The sequence below is a fragment of the Cariama cristata genome, unplaced genomic scaffold, assembly GCF_000690535.1.
Source record: "Cariama cristata isolate BGI_N322 unplaced genomic scaffold, ASM69053v1 scaffold23896, whole genome shotgun sequence".
Lineage (NCBI taxonomy): Eukaryota > Metazoa > Chordata > Aves > Cariamiformes > Cariamidae > Cariama > Cariama cristata.
Genome location: NW_009624365.1, coordinates 39,690 through 53,345, shown reverse-complemented (window position 1 = coordinate 53,345; position 13,656 = coordinate 39,690). Strand labels below are relative to the sequence as shown.

The 13,656-nt window shown below is 54.8% G+C and overlaps 1 protein-coding gene across 1 annotated transcript in view; it reads left to right on the top strand.

Annotated features, from left to right (window-relative positions):
- Positions 1-13,335, top strand: part of CARD10 (caspase recruitment domain family, member 10) — a gene marked incomplete at its 5' end in the record, with an annotated part of 14,806 nt that extends 1,471 nt beyond the window's left edge. Inside the window, 17 exons of the mRNA XM_009703155.1 lie at positions 1,756-1,938; positions 2,301-2,456; positions 2,585-2,710; positions 2,884-3,078; positions 3,177-3,323; positions 4,069-4,184; positions 4,426-4,466; positions 5,499-5,619; positions 6,116-6,296; positions 7,129-7,252; positions 7,601-7,841; positions 8,145-8,214; positions 8,575-8,674; positions 9,168-9,326; positions 11,994-12,115; positions 12,764-12,879; positions 13,128-13,335. Coding sequence (XP_009701457.1) covers positions 1,756-1,938; positions 2,301-2,456; positions 2,585-2,710; positions 2,884-3,078; positions 3,177-3,323; positions 4,069-4,184; positions 4,426-4,466; positions 5,499-5,619; positions 6,116-6,296; positions 7,129-7,252; positions 7,601-7,841; positions 8,145-8,214; positions 8,575-8,674; positions 9,168-9,326; positions 11,994-12,115; positions 12,764-12,879; positions 13,128-13,335 — 2,406 coding nt within the window. The remainder of the gene's footprint in view (positions 1-1,755; positions 1,939-2,300; positions 2,457-2,584; positions 2,711-2,883; positions 3,079-3,176; positions 3,324-4,068; positions 4,185-4,425; positions 4,467-5,498; positions 5,620-6,115; positions 6,297-7,128; positions 7,253-7,600; positions 7,842-8,144; positions 8,215-8,574; positions 8,675-9,167; positions 9,327-11,993; positions 12,116-12,763; positions 12,880-13,127) is intronic.
- Positions 13,336-13,656: the final 321 nt, after the last annotated feature.

Genomic DNA, 13,656 nt, shown 5'->3' with positions numbered 1-13,656 from the left:
GGGATGCGTGTCGGGGCATGTGCCCCTGCTCTGGAGGGGGAATGTGCCCTGCGGAGTGGCCGAGTTGTGGGCACGGCGCAGGAGTCTCGCCGCTGCCCTAGGGCAGCTGGAGATAACGTCACCAGCTCCTGCCGCAGCTGGAAATACATCACTTAGAGGAATCAGAACCAACTCCTGAGAGGAGCTATCAGGGTGATGCCTTCCCCGGCACCTCTCGGCTCTCCGCCTGGCCATTGGTACCATGCGATGCTCTATCTTCTTCTGCCCTGCGCTGCCTGCTGATGGCTGCTTGTGCTGTGTCCGGGCAGCACGGACGCGCAGCAGGCAGCCGATTCTGTCCAGCTGCCCGTTTGTTTTTACTTCTTCCCTGGGAAAAGGCTTGGGTTTCCCTCTTTCTAGTGAGGATGGTGGCTGTGCAGCCACCCGTGCTGGGGGCACTGGGTGTGTGCGTGCTGCCTGGAGCTGCCCAGCCCGCCTTGCCGCTCATAGGAGTGTTTTGGCCCAGACTCCATCCCCCCCCCGCCTCTCCTTACCACCTCCTTGTCTCTCCCATGACGTTTGGGAGACTCATGCCCCGCATACCCGAAGGAATTCGTGACACTGCACTCCAGCTGCCAAGCTCTTACCTCCAGCAAACACGCACCCATTTCCTGCCTGGGCAAGGACAGCCCTACCTTGAACCTATTAATAACCCAGTTTTCTGTGTGTTCTGCTGCCTCCTGGCATTCCCCCTACCAGTCTGGGCCTGGACCTCTCACACAGCCCCGTGATTACCTTTCATTCCTCAATTCTACTCTGCCAGCGCTGGGATCCTTCCGTACCTTTTATCCGGTATTCCTGCCAGGGCCAGCTCCCCTGAGCCTCCTCCATCGCTTGTGGATGACTGTGGGGTGAAGAAATCCCCCTGGAAGCAGGGTGGGCCACCAAGTCCCAGTCTGCCTTCCCCTTCTGACTCCAGGATCCAGAACTGACTGGTCCCCAAAAGTAATTCCAGGTCTTTTGGGCAGATTTGTAGAAGTAATCCAGTTCCCGAGTCTCTCCTTGGCAGTTTTGGCACTGCTGCTTAGTCCTCGGTGGCTTTGATAGGTTTCCCCTGCCCCGTTTGCTCTCAAAGCCTTACCTGGCTGTGAAACTCTGGTTCTCTGACCAACCTTATCGGTCGTTACAGCTCTGTGAGGACCTCCCTTACTCCTAAAAGTAACTGATGACCCCTGTCTCCGGTGGTGTGTTGGTGGAGGAATGTGAGAGCAGGCCAGGGTGTGATGATGCATCTGTGGTACCCTGCAGCCTCCAGCAGCTTGAGCGTCAAATGTTTCCCAGGCCAGAGATGGTCTCCCCAAGCTGAATATCCTCCAGTGGATTTTTCTGCTGTGAATTTATTTCTCAGCTGTTCTAGGAGCCAGGAAGCCTTTGAGTTAGTCACAGCTGCTGGCCCTGGCAGCGTACCAGAGGTCCCTGGTCCACCCGTGGTCAAGACCAGCTGCACTGGGGATGCCCCAAGGTAGCAAGAAAGTTGTTGCACCAAGAGAGGATCTTGAGACTGAATGCACTTACGCAAGTGCATCTTTCTCCTTTGCCCTGCAGGGAAAAGCTTTTATGTGCAGCTGTGCTAATCTTGGCCCAACGGTAGGATAGTCCTTCACGTGGTTGCCCAGCCTTTACTTTCCTTGCCTTTCTCTGCTCTGCTTCACTCTCCCGCTAAGGCAGAGGTGCAGGGCTGTGTGTGACAGACTATATTTCTTCCCTGGGTTGCAGGTGGACCAGCTGAAATGCAAAGTGACCAGCCTAGAGGAGGAGTGCAGCCTGCTACGGAAACAGGCATCTGCACCACCCCAGCGAGAGGCAGAGGAGCGGGGCCACCCTGATGCCGTATCCGAGCTGTGGGCTGAGAACCAGCGGCTCACGGCATCGCTGCAGGAGCTGCAGGGCATGTTGCAGGTACCTGGTGGGACAGGGCAGGCTCTAGGTCACCTCCTTTCCTGGGGTACCCCTCGCCAATGCTGATGACATGGACACTGGAAAGATGGGGGAAATCACTGTCCTGGGTTGGCCTGTCCCATCCTCTGGGCATATTGCTTGGCTGTGGTGGCTGTCATTGCTCTGGCTCTGGGTAGTGATGGATCCTTGTTTCCAGCTCTGTGACTCTTGGATGTGCTCACAAGTGTGACTTTGTGTCTTGGAGCGCACAGTAGATTAATGCAGGAGTGATGATGGCAGTCGTGCCAGTCTGCCTGTCACTGCCCTGGTCTGGTGCTCCCTTGGTACCTGTGGTGCAGTGATGGTACCCTCTCGCCTTATAGACGCCCGGCGAGGGTCCGGTGCCAGGCTCTGAGCAGATCCTGCTGGACATCCTGGAGCATGACTGGAAGGAAGCCCAAGACGACCGGCAGGATCTCTGCCAGAAACTCAACTCGCTCCAGAACGAGTTGCAGTGGGCCGAAGAGCTGAGGGATAAGGTAGAGCATCCATCACCATCCCCATCACTGCCCCTGTCCCTGCACACCTGGAAACAGGGAGGGAGAGGGCTGGGAAGCCACAGCAGTCGCTTCCAGGAGGACTAATGCTTGCTGCTTGCTGTTACCAGTACCTCCAGGAGGTGGAAGATCTGCAGCTGAAATACCGAACGCTGCAGAAAGACTGTGATCTCTACAAGCATCGTATGAACACAGTACTGCTGCAGCTGGAGGAGATCGAAAAAGAACGGGATCAGGTAAATTGCTCTCCCCCCTGGCTCTCCACTTCCCAGCAGGACCAGGGCATTTGTTTCTGCTTTGGATACCCCCTCCTTCCCCAGTGGATCTTCTCCATCCACGCCAGGGTGGGAGGTGAGGGTTAGTAGTGCAGTTCTCTGCCTTTTCTCACTCTCAGCCTGGCTCCTTGCAGGCAATCCAGAGCCGCGATGGGGTGCAGCTCCAATATTCCCAGAGCCTGATCGAGAAGGACCAGTACCGCAAACGTGTGCGGGCCTTGGAGGAGGAGCGGGATGAGCTCCTAAGCAAGCTGAGCCAGGCAGAAGGGCTGAACAGCACGCTGGAGGCACAACTGCAGCGATGCCAAGGCAGCCGTAGCCTGGGCAAGGTGAGGGTGACTAGAAAGAAGAGGGAACAGAGAAGGCAGAGGGGTCAGGACTGATTTCTGGGGGACGCAATGGGATGATGAAGTCCCTTCTCTCCCAGATGTGCAGCTCTTCCTACTCCCTCTGCTCCAACCTCAGCAGCACCTGGAGCCTCATAGACAACCCTACCGGCTTTACGACTGGACTTGTGGATGCGCTGGGGGGTTCTGTTATCCCGTTCCCAGGGGATTCGGCCATTCAGAGCATGGTGAGCGCTCGACCACGAGAGGCTGATCTTCAGCTGAGGGCACGGAGGCGTTGGAGCGGGTTCAGCGTGGGGCTGTGACTTGGTGGAAGACTGGGCATGGGGTGGTATGTAAGGTGGGAGCAGATCCCAGGTGGAAAACTTTGTTCTCTTGGTCTCTGACAAACTGGCCAACGCTCCACCAAAGTGTGCAGCACTCAGCTGGGTGGGAAAGAGGGGGAAGCGAAACTCTCTTCATCCCGTACGACACCCTAGAAATCAACAGCCTCTTGTAAGATGTTGTCCTCCCCAAAAAGCTGTTTAGTCTACACATGCTGGGGGAGAAATCCTAGCTCTTTTGAATTTTGTCGCAGCATTGTATTGTTTTTAAGGAAGTCAGGTTCTTTCCTTTGACTCCTTGAACGCTCATCCTAGAGCACCTTAAAAATGAGCAGTCCCACAGGTTACTCACACCTCTGGGTGTCTGGTGGCTAAAAGTGAGATATAAGGACAAGGCTGGATATTCCCTGCATCTGCTACTACTCCCACAGCTTGTACATTGCAAAAAGCTGGGGACGCAGTGTCAAGCACCTCTGTCCGTGCTTTCTCCTTGGGAAAACAAGGTGCCCCTGGGTGTTTGGAGGGATGTGGGTGGTCTCTGAAGAGGCATGTGGTACCCAAGGAGCTGTTTGCAACCTGGCCCGAAGGGAGGGGAGAGGTGGTGCTGGGTGTTGGTGTTAACAGGCATCTCTCTTTCATTCTGCCCAAGGAGGTGACTCCCGACAGCGAGAAGGATATCAACCGCCTTTCCACCTTCCCTTTCCCCCCTTGCATCGGCTCCATCCTCCGTCGGCAGCGGGAAGATAGGTGTATGCCCTACAAAAGGTGATTGCTTGGAGCTGCTTGAGTCTGTGTCTCCTCTGTGGGGCTTGTGGGGGCCAGGGAGAGCAGGTTGGCAGGGCAGCAGGGAACTTGGAGTGGGAAGGCTGGCTGGGAGCTGCGTGCTGGCTGGGGGGGTGCTTCTGGGGGGTAGGGGGAGGCTGTTGGGCATGGGGTTGGGAAGGGGATGCAAACAGGCTTTGGAAAAGCTGCTGCCTCACAGCTTCCCTTTGTGTCTCCTTTGTAGCTTGTCCTGTGGCTCCTTTAGCAGCATTGAAGATGCAACAGGTACCAGGGTGGGGGCTTTCCTCAAAGGGCTGAGCTAAATCACTCTCTACAACGACCTGAAAGGAGAGTGTAGCAAAGTGAGGGTCAGCCTCTTCTTGCAGGCAACCAGTGACAGGACAAGAGCGCATAAACTGTGCCAGGGGAAGTTCAGGCTAGAAATGAGGAGGCATTTCTTCACAGAAAGGGTCGTTAGGCATTGGGATGCGCTGCCCAGGGAGGTGGTGGGGTCACCATCCCTGGAGGTGTTTCAGACAAGACTGGAAGTGGCACTTAGTGCCATGGTCTAGTTGACATGGTGGTGTTAGGGCAAAGGTTGGACTCGATGATCCCAGAGGTCTCTTCCAACCAAAGTGATTCTGTGATTCTGTAAAAAGAAGTGGTGGCTGTGGGGAGAGGGGTTGGCCAACTGACCCTCCCTCACGCCTTTGGTTTGTGCAACTCACTGCGAGGGCTCTGCACCCGTAGCAGGGTGCTATGGACCCACACGTCCCCCCATGCCTGGCCAGGCACAGCAGCTGGAAAAGGTGGCTTTTCCTCTGCAGAGCAGGTAGCTATTCACATCAGCTCTGTTTAATTCATGGAGAGCTGTGTTGATGGAGAACTTGGTGTGGAGTTGGGGAAGCAGGTAACAGAAGAGAGAAACACCTGTGCCCTGGGCTGTTACTGGATATTCCCTTCATCTGTTACTACCTGGGTGATGGGTTGTAAATCTCCTGGAGTGGAGCTCCTGGTGCTGGCAGGTCCCGTGGTGAGTGCTGGTGGCTGATCTCTGGGCACATCCAGGTGGCCCTGGCTGCTGCTGCCTCCTGACCAAAACGCTGCTGAAGGGAGCAAAGATTTGCTTGTTCTCAGGAGACATGGGAAACCCTTTCCAGGAGGGTGACTGTTCAAAACCTCCCTGCAGCCCCAATTTACTGGTCAGATGCTAGAAAATGCCCAGGAGGGGGTGACAGACCCTTACCTCCCCAAGAGCTCCCTGCAGTGCTCGGAGAGGTGATGTGCTCCCTCTCTCCCTCTTGCTCTCTTTCCTAGGCAGTGGTTTTGCTAGTGCCTCGCTTGGGGCCTTCTGCTCTTCTTCCAGCAGCACCTACACCAGGGTGAAGTCGGAGATCTGCTTGGCCACGCTTCCCAGCCGCGAGGAGGTCACCAGGAGGTAACTGCTGCTCTCAGAGCTAGGCACTTTGGGCCAACTGCTTGCGGGAGCATTTTGTGATGCTGAGGGACTACACCTGGGAGACCCTTCCTTTCTGACTCCCCCCACCTTGCAGGCTCTTCTCATTAGTGGGAGAGGAGAGAAGTGAAGATCTTAGAGTCCTTGCTTCCTAGCAGAACTCCCAATTTTTCTTGTGCTGTCCCATTAGTTATGGCAGGGATGGAGATGTTGTCCTGGGTTGAACACTCATCTGTCTAGGTAGGGACAGGACTGTGGGAGCCCAACTTGGCTTCGGTGTTGAGGCTGGTGGGATGGAAGGGGCTGTGGGGGTCTGTAAGCTCTGTCTGTGTGCTCTGGTGATGGCCGGGAATCACGAGCTCTGTACCACGGTGCTTGGTACAATGAACACTGTGTAGCTGGACACAAGGCATGGGGAACTGGTTCTTAGAGAAGGCAGCAAACCTCAGTTGCTGGACTTGGTGTTTCTCCTTGCCAGATCGCTGGTGGTACAGCTCACTAGCATGGGTCACCCCAGCAACCCCTCATCCCAGGAGAAGAGGCTCGGAGCAGACATCTCCATCCTTGGAGGGAACAGGACGGGGATTTACGTCCAATGGGTCAAGCCAGGCTCACGCGTTGAGGATGCAGGACTCAGGGAAGGGTGCCGGCTCATTGAGGTGAGTTCGGGAATGGGCTCACTTTGTGGGTTTGTAAGGCACCTGGGATGATGCAAGGAGTGTGGAGTGATTCCTAGTGCAAGCTGACCTCTACCCAGCTTGAAGTCCACCTCCATTTCTCTCATTTCCCAGGACTGCTCCCTGCCTAGAGCTTTATGCAGCACAAACACCCGTCCAGGTCTCATGGCACTCGAGTGTACCTGCGCATGTAAAAATGCCGAGACCTTCTGAAACACTTCTTTTGGCTGTGGGAGGGGAGAAACAAAAAGGAGCCAAGCAGTTAAGATGGCAATATGGCTACGTGTCCCCAGAGTTGTCTGTCACCTTGTAGTATTTCAGAGCAGTTTGCATCCTGCATCCCGCACATGCCCATTGCAAAGCAATCAATTCTGGAGCAAGATTTCTTAGGCCTTTGTGACCCTCCTGAGCTGTAGAGAATAATTGCTCTGAAGAAAGCTCCTGGAGGGAGGGAAGGGCATTTGTTTTGGCAGGAATGACACCACTTGAAATACAGCTACGCTGCTTGAATTAATATCGCACCTGTAACTGAAGATAAACCAGCTCTCCCACCCCTACTCCCGCACACCTTCATGCACACACATTTGCTTTCACAGCAGCCCGGCATCTGGGCTGGGTGGTGGCTGGCAGCAGGTATTTCAGAGGCAGAGGAGGGAACCAGAGGTGGATTGAGGATGCCTTGTCCTCAAGGTAGAACTTTCCCTGGGCCTGCCTTGCTCTGTACCATCTCTTGGGTAACCCTGATGGGCGAGGGAGGTGGAGGGGGAGCCTGCTTTTCCAGCCCTTAGGTCTAACGGCATCGGGTCCTTGGTAGCTGAGGGTGCCGTCGCTGAAGGAAGAGGTGCTTTCCCTGGAGAACTGCACACGGGAGGTCGCCTACCTGAGCCTCCTGCATTGGGATGAGCCCTCTAGTCTTGTCTTTCGGCTGGACCTGGAAGGTAAGGCCCTGGCAGCTGGGTCTCCTTTGAGCCTGAGCTCTCTGCCTCCCTTTCCAGACCCTCCACCCAGCCCTGGAGGTAAAATCTCAGGTATTCTCTCTCCTCTCCTGTTCGGTCCTAGGCCACCATGTCTGGCACAGGGGTTGGCCGTAGCTCCGGTAGCTTTCCCTGTCTGGTGTGACTTGGGCATCCTCTGAGTTACAGGATGGAGGTACAGACCTTCTGTCTGTTTGCCTCCTTTGCACCCCCCACCCCAATCTGTAGCATCACAGCTGTGCTGGGGACTTGGCTATCTTATCCGTGATGGTTGTCTCCTTGTCCCCACCTGACCTGTGTCTCCTGCTGCAGGATACCAACCTCTGCGGGAAGCCCTGGAAGAAGGGAAGAAGTTTTCTGGAGACTCGTTCTACGTACGCACCAACCTGTCCCTCCTGGAGCCGTCAGACCCTTACGCGCTGTGCGTCAAGTGTCGGGAGATCCTCCACGTCACGGACACCATGCACAAAGGGCGGCTGGAGTGGTACTGCTCCCGCGTCGATCCCTTGACCATGCGGGACCTGGACAAGGGGACAGTGCCTAACTACAGCAGGTAACCAGGGTGAGGAGGAAGGCAGGGGGTACCTGGGGTACCTGCCCCATTTATCTGTGGTGAGCATCCCCTAGGAGACCTGAAGGGTGCAGACTGGCCTCTCAATAGTGCGGGCTGCCCAAACCTTGTACAGGGGACCAGTGAGGTAGTGTTTGGGTGCCCTTGAGAGACTGGGAGGCTGAGTGAGGACTTTGACATGCTTATGCTTCAGCAGGTCTGTGGAGTTTGGCGAAGAGGATCACAGCAGGCTACAGTCCCTGGGGGCTTTAGAGCTGCTTGAATGCAAGCTCTCTGTCTTTTCAGGGCTCACCAGCTTTTGAAGATCCAGGAGAAGGGCCAGGTGCCTGGGCAGCAGAGAGGCCACAGAAATAACGTAAGCCAAAGAAGCCAGCAATGAAAGCTCTGCGTGTGTGTGTTCCTGTGGCCACCCCACCACCTCGGCACGCAATGTGCTCCACTCTGTTGGTAAACCAACTCATATAGGGTGGCAGCTGGGTTAGCAAGCAGAGCAGGGATTTTTAGCCCAGGCAGTGTTACTACTGCTCTGTGGCTGCTTTCCTACCCCCTCCCCACTTCCCGGACTGAACCTGATGGGCAGCAGACCCAGTCCCATGCTTTTTGTATGTGCGTTCCACCCCCTTTGCCAGCGGATGTTCTGCAGCCATCTCAGGGGGTGTGTGTGTGTGCGAAACGGTCTGTGCTCTCAGCCTTACTGCCCTCACTTTCTCCTCAGCTAAAGAAACGGGCCTTGGACCAACTGCGCCTGGTGAAATCCAAACCGCAGAGGAGCCCAGAACAGCCCCCTCAGCAGCTGTGGCTGGACCCTTGCTCAGGTGAGCTGTTACCCCTGCCCTTCGCTCTTGGAGACCCAGTTGTTCCCCATGGGCATTGAAGGGACATTGGCATCTGGGATGCCTCAGTCTCTCTGCCCAGGGTCCCTCTTAAAACACTGCTAATGGGATTTGGGGAAGCCTGTGCATATTTAAAGCCCCTGCTCTTTTTCCTTTTTTTTTTTTTTTTTTTTGAGTTTCCCATTGCTTCTGTGGTTCTTGGGGTCATCTAACTTTTTGTGGAGAATAAACTGGTGTGTAACTCAAGGGATTCCCAGGAACTGGCCAAGAGGGGGCCTACAGCCAGGGTATCTATCCATGAGTGAGTGGAGTAACCAGCGTAGGATATCTCCTGGGACATAGGATGGTTGGTAGGTGCCTCAGTGAGTCAGGATGAGGGATGGTACAGGAAGAATGGGACAGTCTGTTGGCCGGTGACAGGCTGGTCTCCCATGTTCTCATCTTTGGCTTTCTCTTCTTCATTCCTATCTTCTAGATTCGGACATGAACATGAAACCTTACAGCCTGGTGCACCCTGTGGTGGTCAAGACACCCCGTCCTGTGGTGCTGTCACCGAACTGCATTGCACCACGGCTCATCAGGAACCTGCTGGACTTGCCCACCTCTCGCCTGGACTTCCATGTGTGCCCAGCAGGTAGGTGGCAGTGGGTGGTTGACATGTCCAGGGATGTTTTGGGAGCCTGTGGCCAAGTGAGGGAAAGTATGCGAGTCTCACAGAATCACAGAATTGATTTGGTTGGAAGAGACCTCTGGGATCATTGAGTCCAACCTTTGCCCTAAGTCAACTAGGCCATGGCCCTAAGTCCCACGTCCAGTCTTTTCTTAAACACCTCCAGGGATGGCGACTCCACCACCTCCCTGGGCAGCCCATTCCAATGCCGAACGACCCTTTCTGTGAAGAAATGCCTCCTCATTTCTAGCCTGAACTTCCCCTGGTGCAGTTTCAGACCATGCCCTCTTGTCCTGTCACTGGTTGCCTGGGAGAAGAGACCGACGCCAACCTGGCTACCCCCTCCTTTCAGGTCGTTGTAGGGAGCGATCAGGTCTCCCCTCAGCCTCCTTTTCTCCAGGCTAAACACCTCCAGCTCCCTCAGCCTCTCCCCATCAGACTTGTGCTCCAGACCCCTCACCAGCTTTGTTGCCCTTCTCTGGACTCGCTTGAGCACCTCAATGTCTTTCTTGAAGTGCAAGGCCCAGAACTGGACACTACGCTCCTGCTTCCACAGGCTGCTTTCCTCTTTTACCTCCTGCCACTTTTTAGCCACACCGCGGGAGGCTAAGATGTTGCTCAAAGAGGTCACTTCTGTGGAGGACTTGGTCAGTCCAATTCAAGGAAGAGGTATTCAGTCTTGGAAGTATGAGATGTCGTCTCATGGGCTAAGTGTGGGGGCCTCTCGGTCCTCCTAGACAATACCTGTTGACAGGTCACCTTTTTGGGCTGAGTGTCTGCAAGACATTCCCTCCTATTTTTAACTGTGTCCTGTCCCTTTGGCTCACAGGGAAGCCAGCCCTTCCTTCTGGTCTCCTGGGGCATGGGGGATCCTCTCTCTTCCCTTGAGTGGGTTCTGGTGGCATTGCCTCACTGCCCTGGGTGGCTCTTCCCAGAGATGAAGCCCCTGGCTGAGGTCAGATCTGCAGATTGACTTCATATCAGCTCTTCCTCCCCAGGAACGAGAGGATCCAGCCTTAGTGCTGTTGTCCCCTTCCTTCTGCCAGCAGTGTGAGGCTGACACACCACCGCGGAGGCTGCTGGGGAAAGGGCTTTTCTCCCATAAGGAATTTTCACAGAGGACAACTCCTTCTTTCCTCCTTCCTCCCTTCTCCGTCTTTCTCCTTTCCCCATGTTTAGAGTGCTCCCGTTGCCAACTGCAGGACTGAAAAATGAGCTGGTATGGGTTTTTTTAGGGGATGGTGATGGTGGTAGTGAAAAAGTGGTTTGCTGAAGGATGGCTCTGCAAATTTTGGCCACTGAGCTTTTTATCTGAGTGACTTGGCCATGTATCCTGTCCTACCGAGCCCTCTGCAGTGTCCCCCTTACATTGCATGGGGACATGCTTCAAAGCCATCACTGCGCCTGGGAATTTACACCAAAGGCAAAAACTCTGTTCTCCCCTAATGGTTTTGCCTGTTAAGAGGGAAGGAAGGTGATCCAGGAGCGCTGAGCCATTTCTCTTTTCTTCGCTGCCTGTATTTTCCTTTGGAGAACTCCCCAGCCAGTGCAGAGTTTGTGTAAGCCAGCTGATCTTCCACAGGAGCTTGCTGCCCACAAAAGAAACAGATGGCTTTGCAGGATCCAGCTCTACCTGGGAAGTACCTGTGCCACCAGGCAGAGGTAGCAGAGGATGCCCAGCCAGCCTGGGGCTTGGGAGAGCTGGAACATGCTCTGGACCCAGTTCCAAACATGCCTTCTCCTAAATACATGACTTTATTTCTGTCTTAGGAGTGAGCAGTTCCTGAAAGCCTCATTAGGTTCCCCGCTTGTGTTTCAGTGGCAGTGTCAGGGTAGCATGGTGGGCAGGTCAAGCCTGCATCAGCCACACCGGGCTGCAGAGCCTGTGGCTCTCACGTGAGATCTCTGTGTCTGTAGGTGTTGTATCGGCTTCTGTTGGGATTTACCAGGGGCATCTGGCAGTCATTGCTTCGACCACGCTGGACACCACTGTCCTGCCAGGTCTTCCCTCAATTCTCTGTCTCAGCATCACCTCTCTTCTGCTGTCCCGTTTGGTGTTGGCTTGGCTGCTGGGTGCTGTCCTTCTACCCCCGAGCAGGGGAAGGTGGCTCAGGTTGCCACCAAAAAAAGAAGGTTCAACTTGGCCCCCAGCTTCCTCCCGCTCTCCCATACCAAGATGCACATTCCTCTTGCTTCCCCAGCCCTGCTGCTCGCCGGAGCCATCTCTGAACCCATGTAACTCACAAACCCTGCAGAAAACCTACCCGGTGAAATAAAGTGATTATTTTTCTGCCATACCCTGTTATGGAAGGGGTGGGACAGTGTGGCAGTGGGGAAAAGGGGTGATAATGGCAGTGAGCTGGCTTAGGCTGCTGCGGTACTGCAGCACAAGTGCTGCTCTTGCCCTGCAAGGTGTCTTCAGCTGTGATATCTTGTTTGTTCTGTATGCAGAAAGCTGCAGGAGATCCATGCCAACGTATAATGTTGTATAATTAGACTCACTTGCCAGAATCCATAAACACTGAACTCGATAAGCATCAGCGCGGCAGCAAACGTGCAGGATCTGAGGTAGAAAGTACGTGCAAGAGGGAGAAGGGGCTGACGTCTCCCTTGTCATATCTTGGCTCGCAGAGAAGCTGGCAGAAGGGGATCCCAGCGTAACCCACGCTCAGGAGCACCCTGTGTCTAGAATGGCCCCTCAGGACCGGAGGGAAAGTGGGCGAATCCGCATGATCCGGGAGGCGATGGAGAAGGTGCTGAGCCGTTGGGTGTGGGGAGAGAGGGTTGGGATGGGGCACCCCGTTCAGGTTGGAGGAAAGGAAGGGACAGCTGAGCAGGGGAAGAGGGAGGGTGGTGCAATGATAAAGAAGGAGCTCCTTGCTTGGGGGCTGCGTAATTTGGAGGATGTTTTAGGTCCAGGTGCTGCGGGGCTGTGGAGCAGCAGGTAACGGACTTTGCCCTGAGCCTCTGTTGAGCTCAGGTAAAAGAAATGGCAACTGGAAATTTGTGGGGGAAGCGGTGGGAAATGCCATATGCAGAAGTGACCTCCCTGCTCTCGCATTCCTCATCTTCGCCAAAGGGGCAACAGCTCTGCTCAGGGCAGATAGAGAAATGTGGGGCTGTGGGTGGCAATGCTGACAAAGGGGATGTGAAGATGGGCTGTGGCTGAGTTGAGGGGTCTGATGGGCTCTTGGGCTGGGTTGGCAGTGATGGAGTGTGTGACCCTGCTCTTTAATTCTCCCCTTCCCTCTTGGCACTGTCCGTAAATCCCACATTTAATGCAATTACTATTGGGAAAGCAAGATATTTCACAGTATGAGGTTTGATTTAATGTGACTGTCAGGGGCTGGGGTAATTTTTTCTCCATTTAAATCAGTAAATCTGTTCAATTTCCCTTCCAGAATAAACACTGCCTGCTAGAGCTGGGAGTTCAGAGTGTGAGGGATCTAATTAAAAGTGAAATATACCCCATCGTTATCCATGTCGAGGTCACAGAGAAGAACGTTAGAGGACTCAGGTAAGAAAAGACGGGAGTGGCGTGGATGAAGGGTATCGCGGAAGGAGAGAGAAGCCCTTGTGTCTGTTCAGAGGGAGAGACAGGGATTGAGATGAAAGCACTTGCTGTGTGTGTGTTCGGGTTGGCTGCTGTGAGGGGAAAAAAGGGCAGGAAAATCGGCTTTGTGTACATGTGGGGGAGTTCCTGGGTGTTTTTGCCATGCCATCTCTCTACGCCAAGGGTAATGCTTGTCCCTGTGTTTTCCCCAGGAGCTTACTGGGGAAGGCAGGCCAGCGGGACTCGGAGGTGCTGAAGGTGTGTCGCGGTGCGGAGCAGGCTCTCCACACTCTGCCGTGCTCCTGGGCCCGTGTGGAACCCCACGCCTGGAGCCACGCCGAGGAGCTGCCCAAGGTGGTTCGGGGATGCATCTTCCAGGAGCAAACCCGCCCGCTATGGATCGAGGAGGGCGATGACTGAGCTGGTGGTAGCAGAGCGGGCGCTGCCAGCTACTGTCCCCAAGAGATGTTCTTGGAGGTCCTTGCCTCCCCAAGCTCCTCCAGGTAGCGTGTCCTTCCTCCCCGAGGGGATGTCGTCAGCAAAGACCCTCAGGGGTGGCCTTTCTTAAGACCACCAAGGGCCAGGGAGTAACACCAAGAGCCTCCCTCATCTGAGCTTTCTGTATTTTACTGGAGAGACATCTTCCACCATCATGGTGGAAACCACTCTAGTGGGCTGCTCCTCATCACCTTGGGCTACCCTTGTCTCTGGTATGTGGTCAGATTGCCAGATGGGCAATAT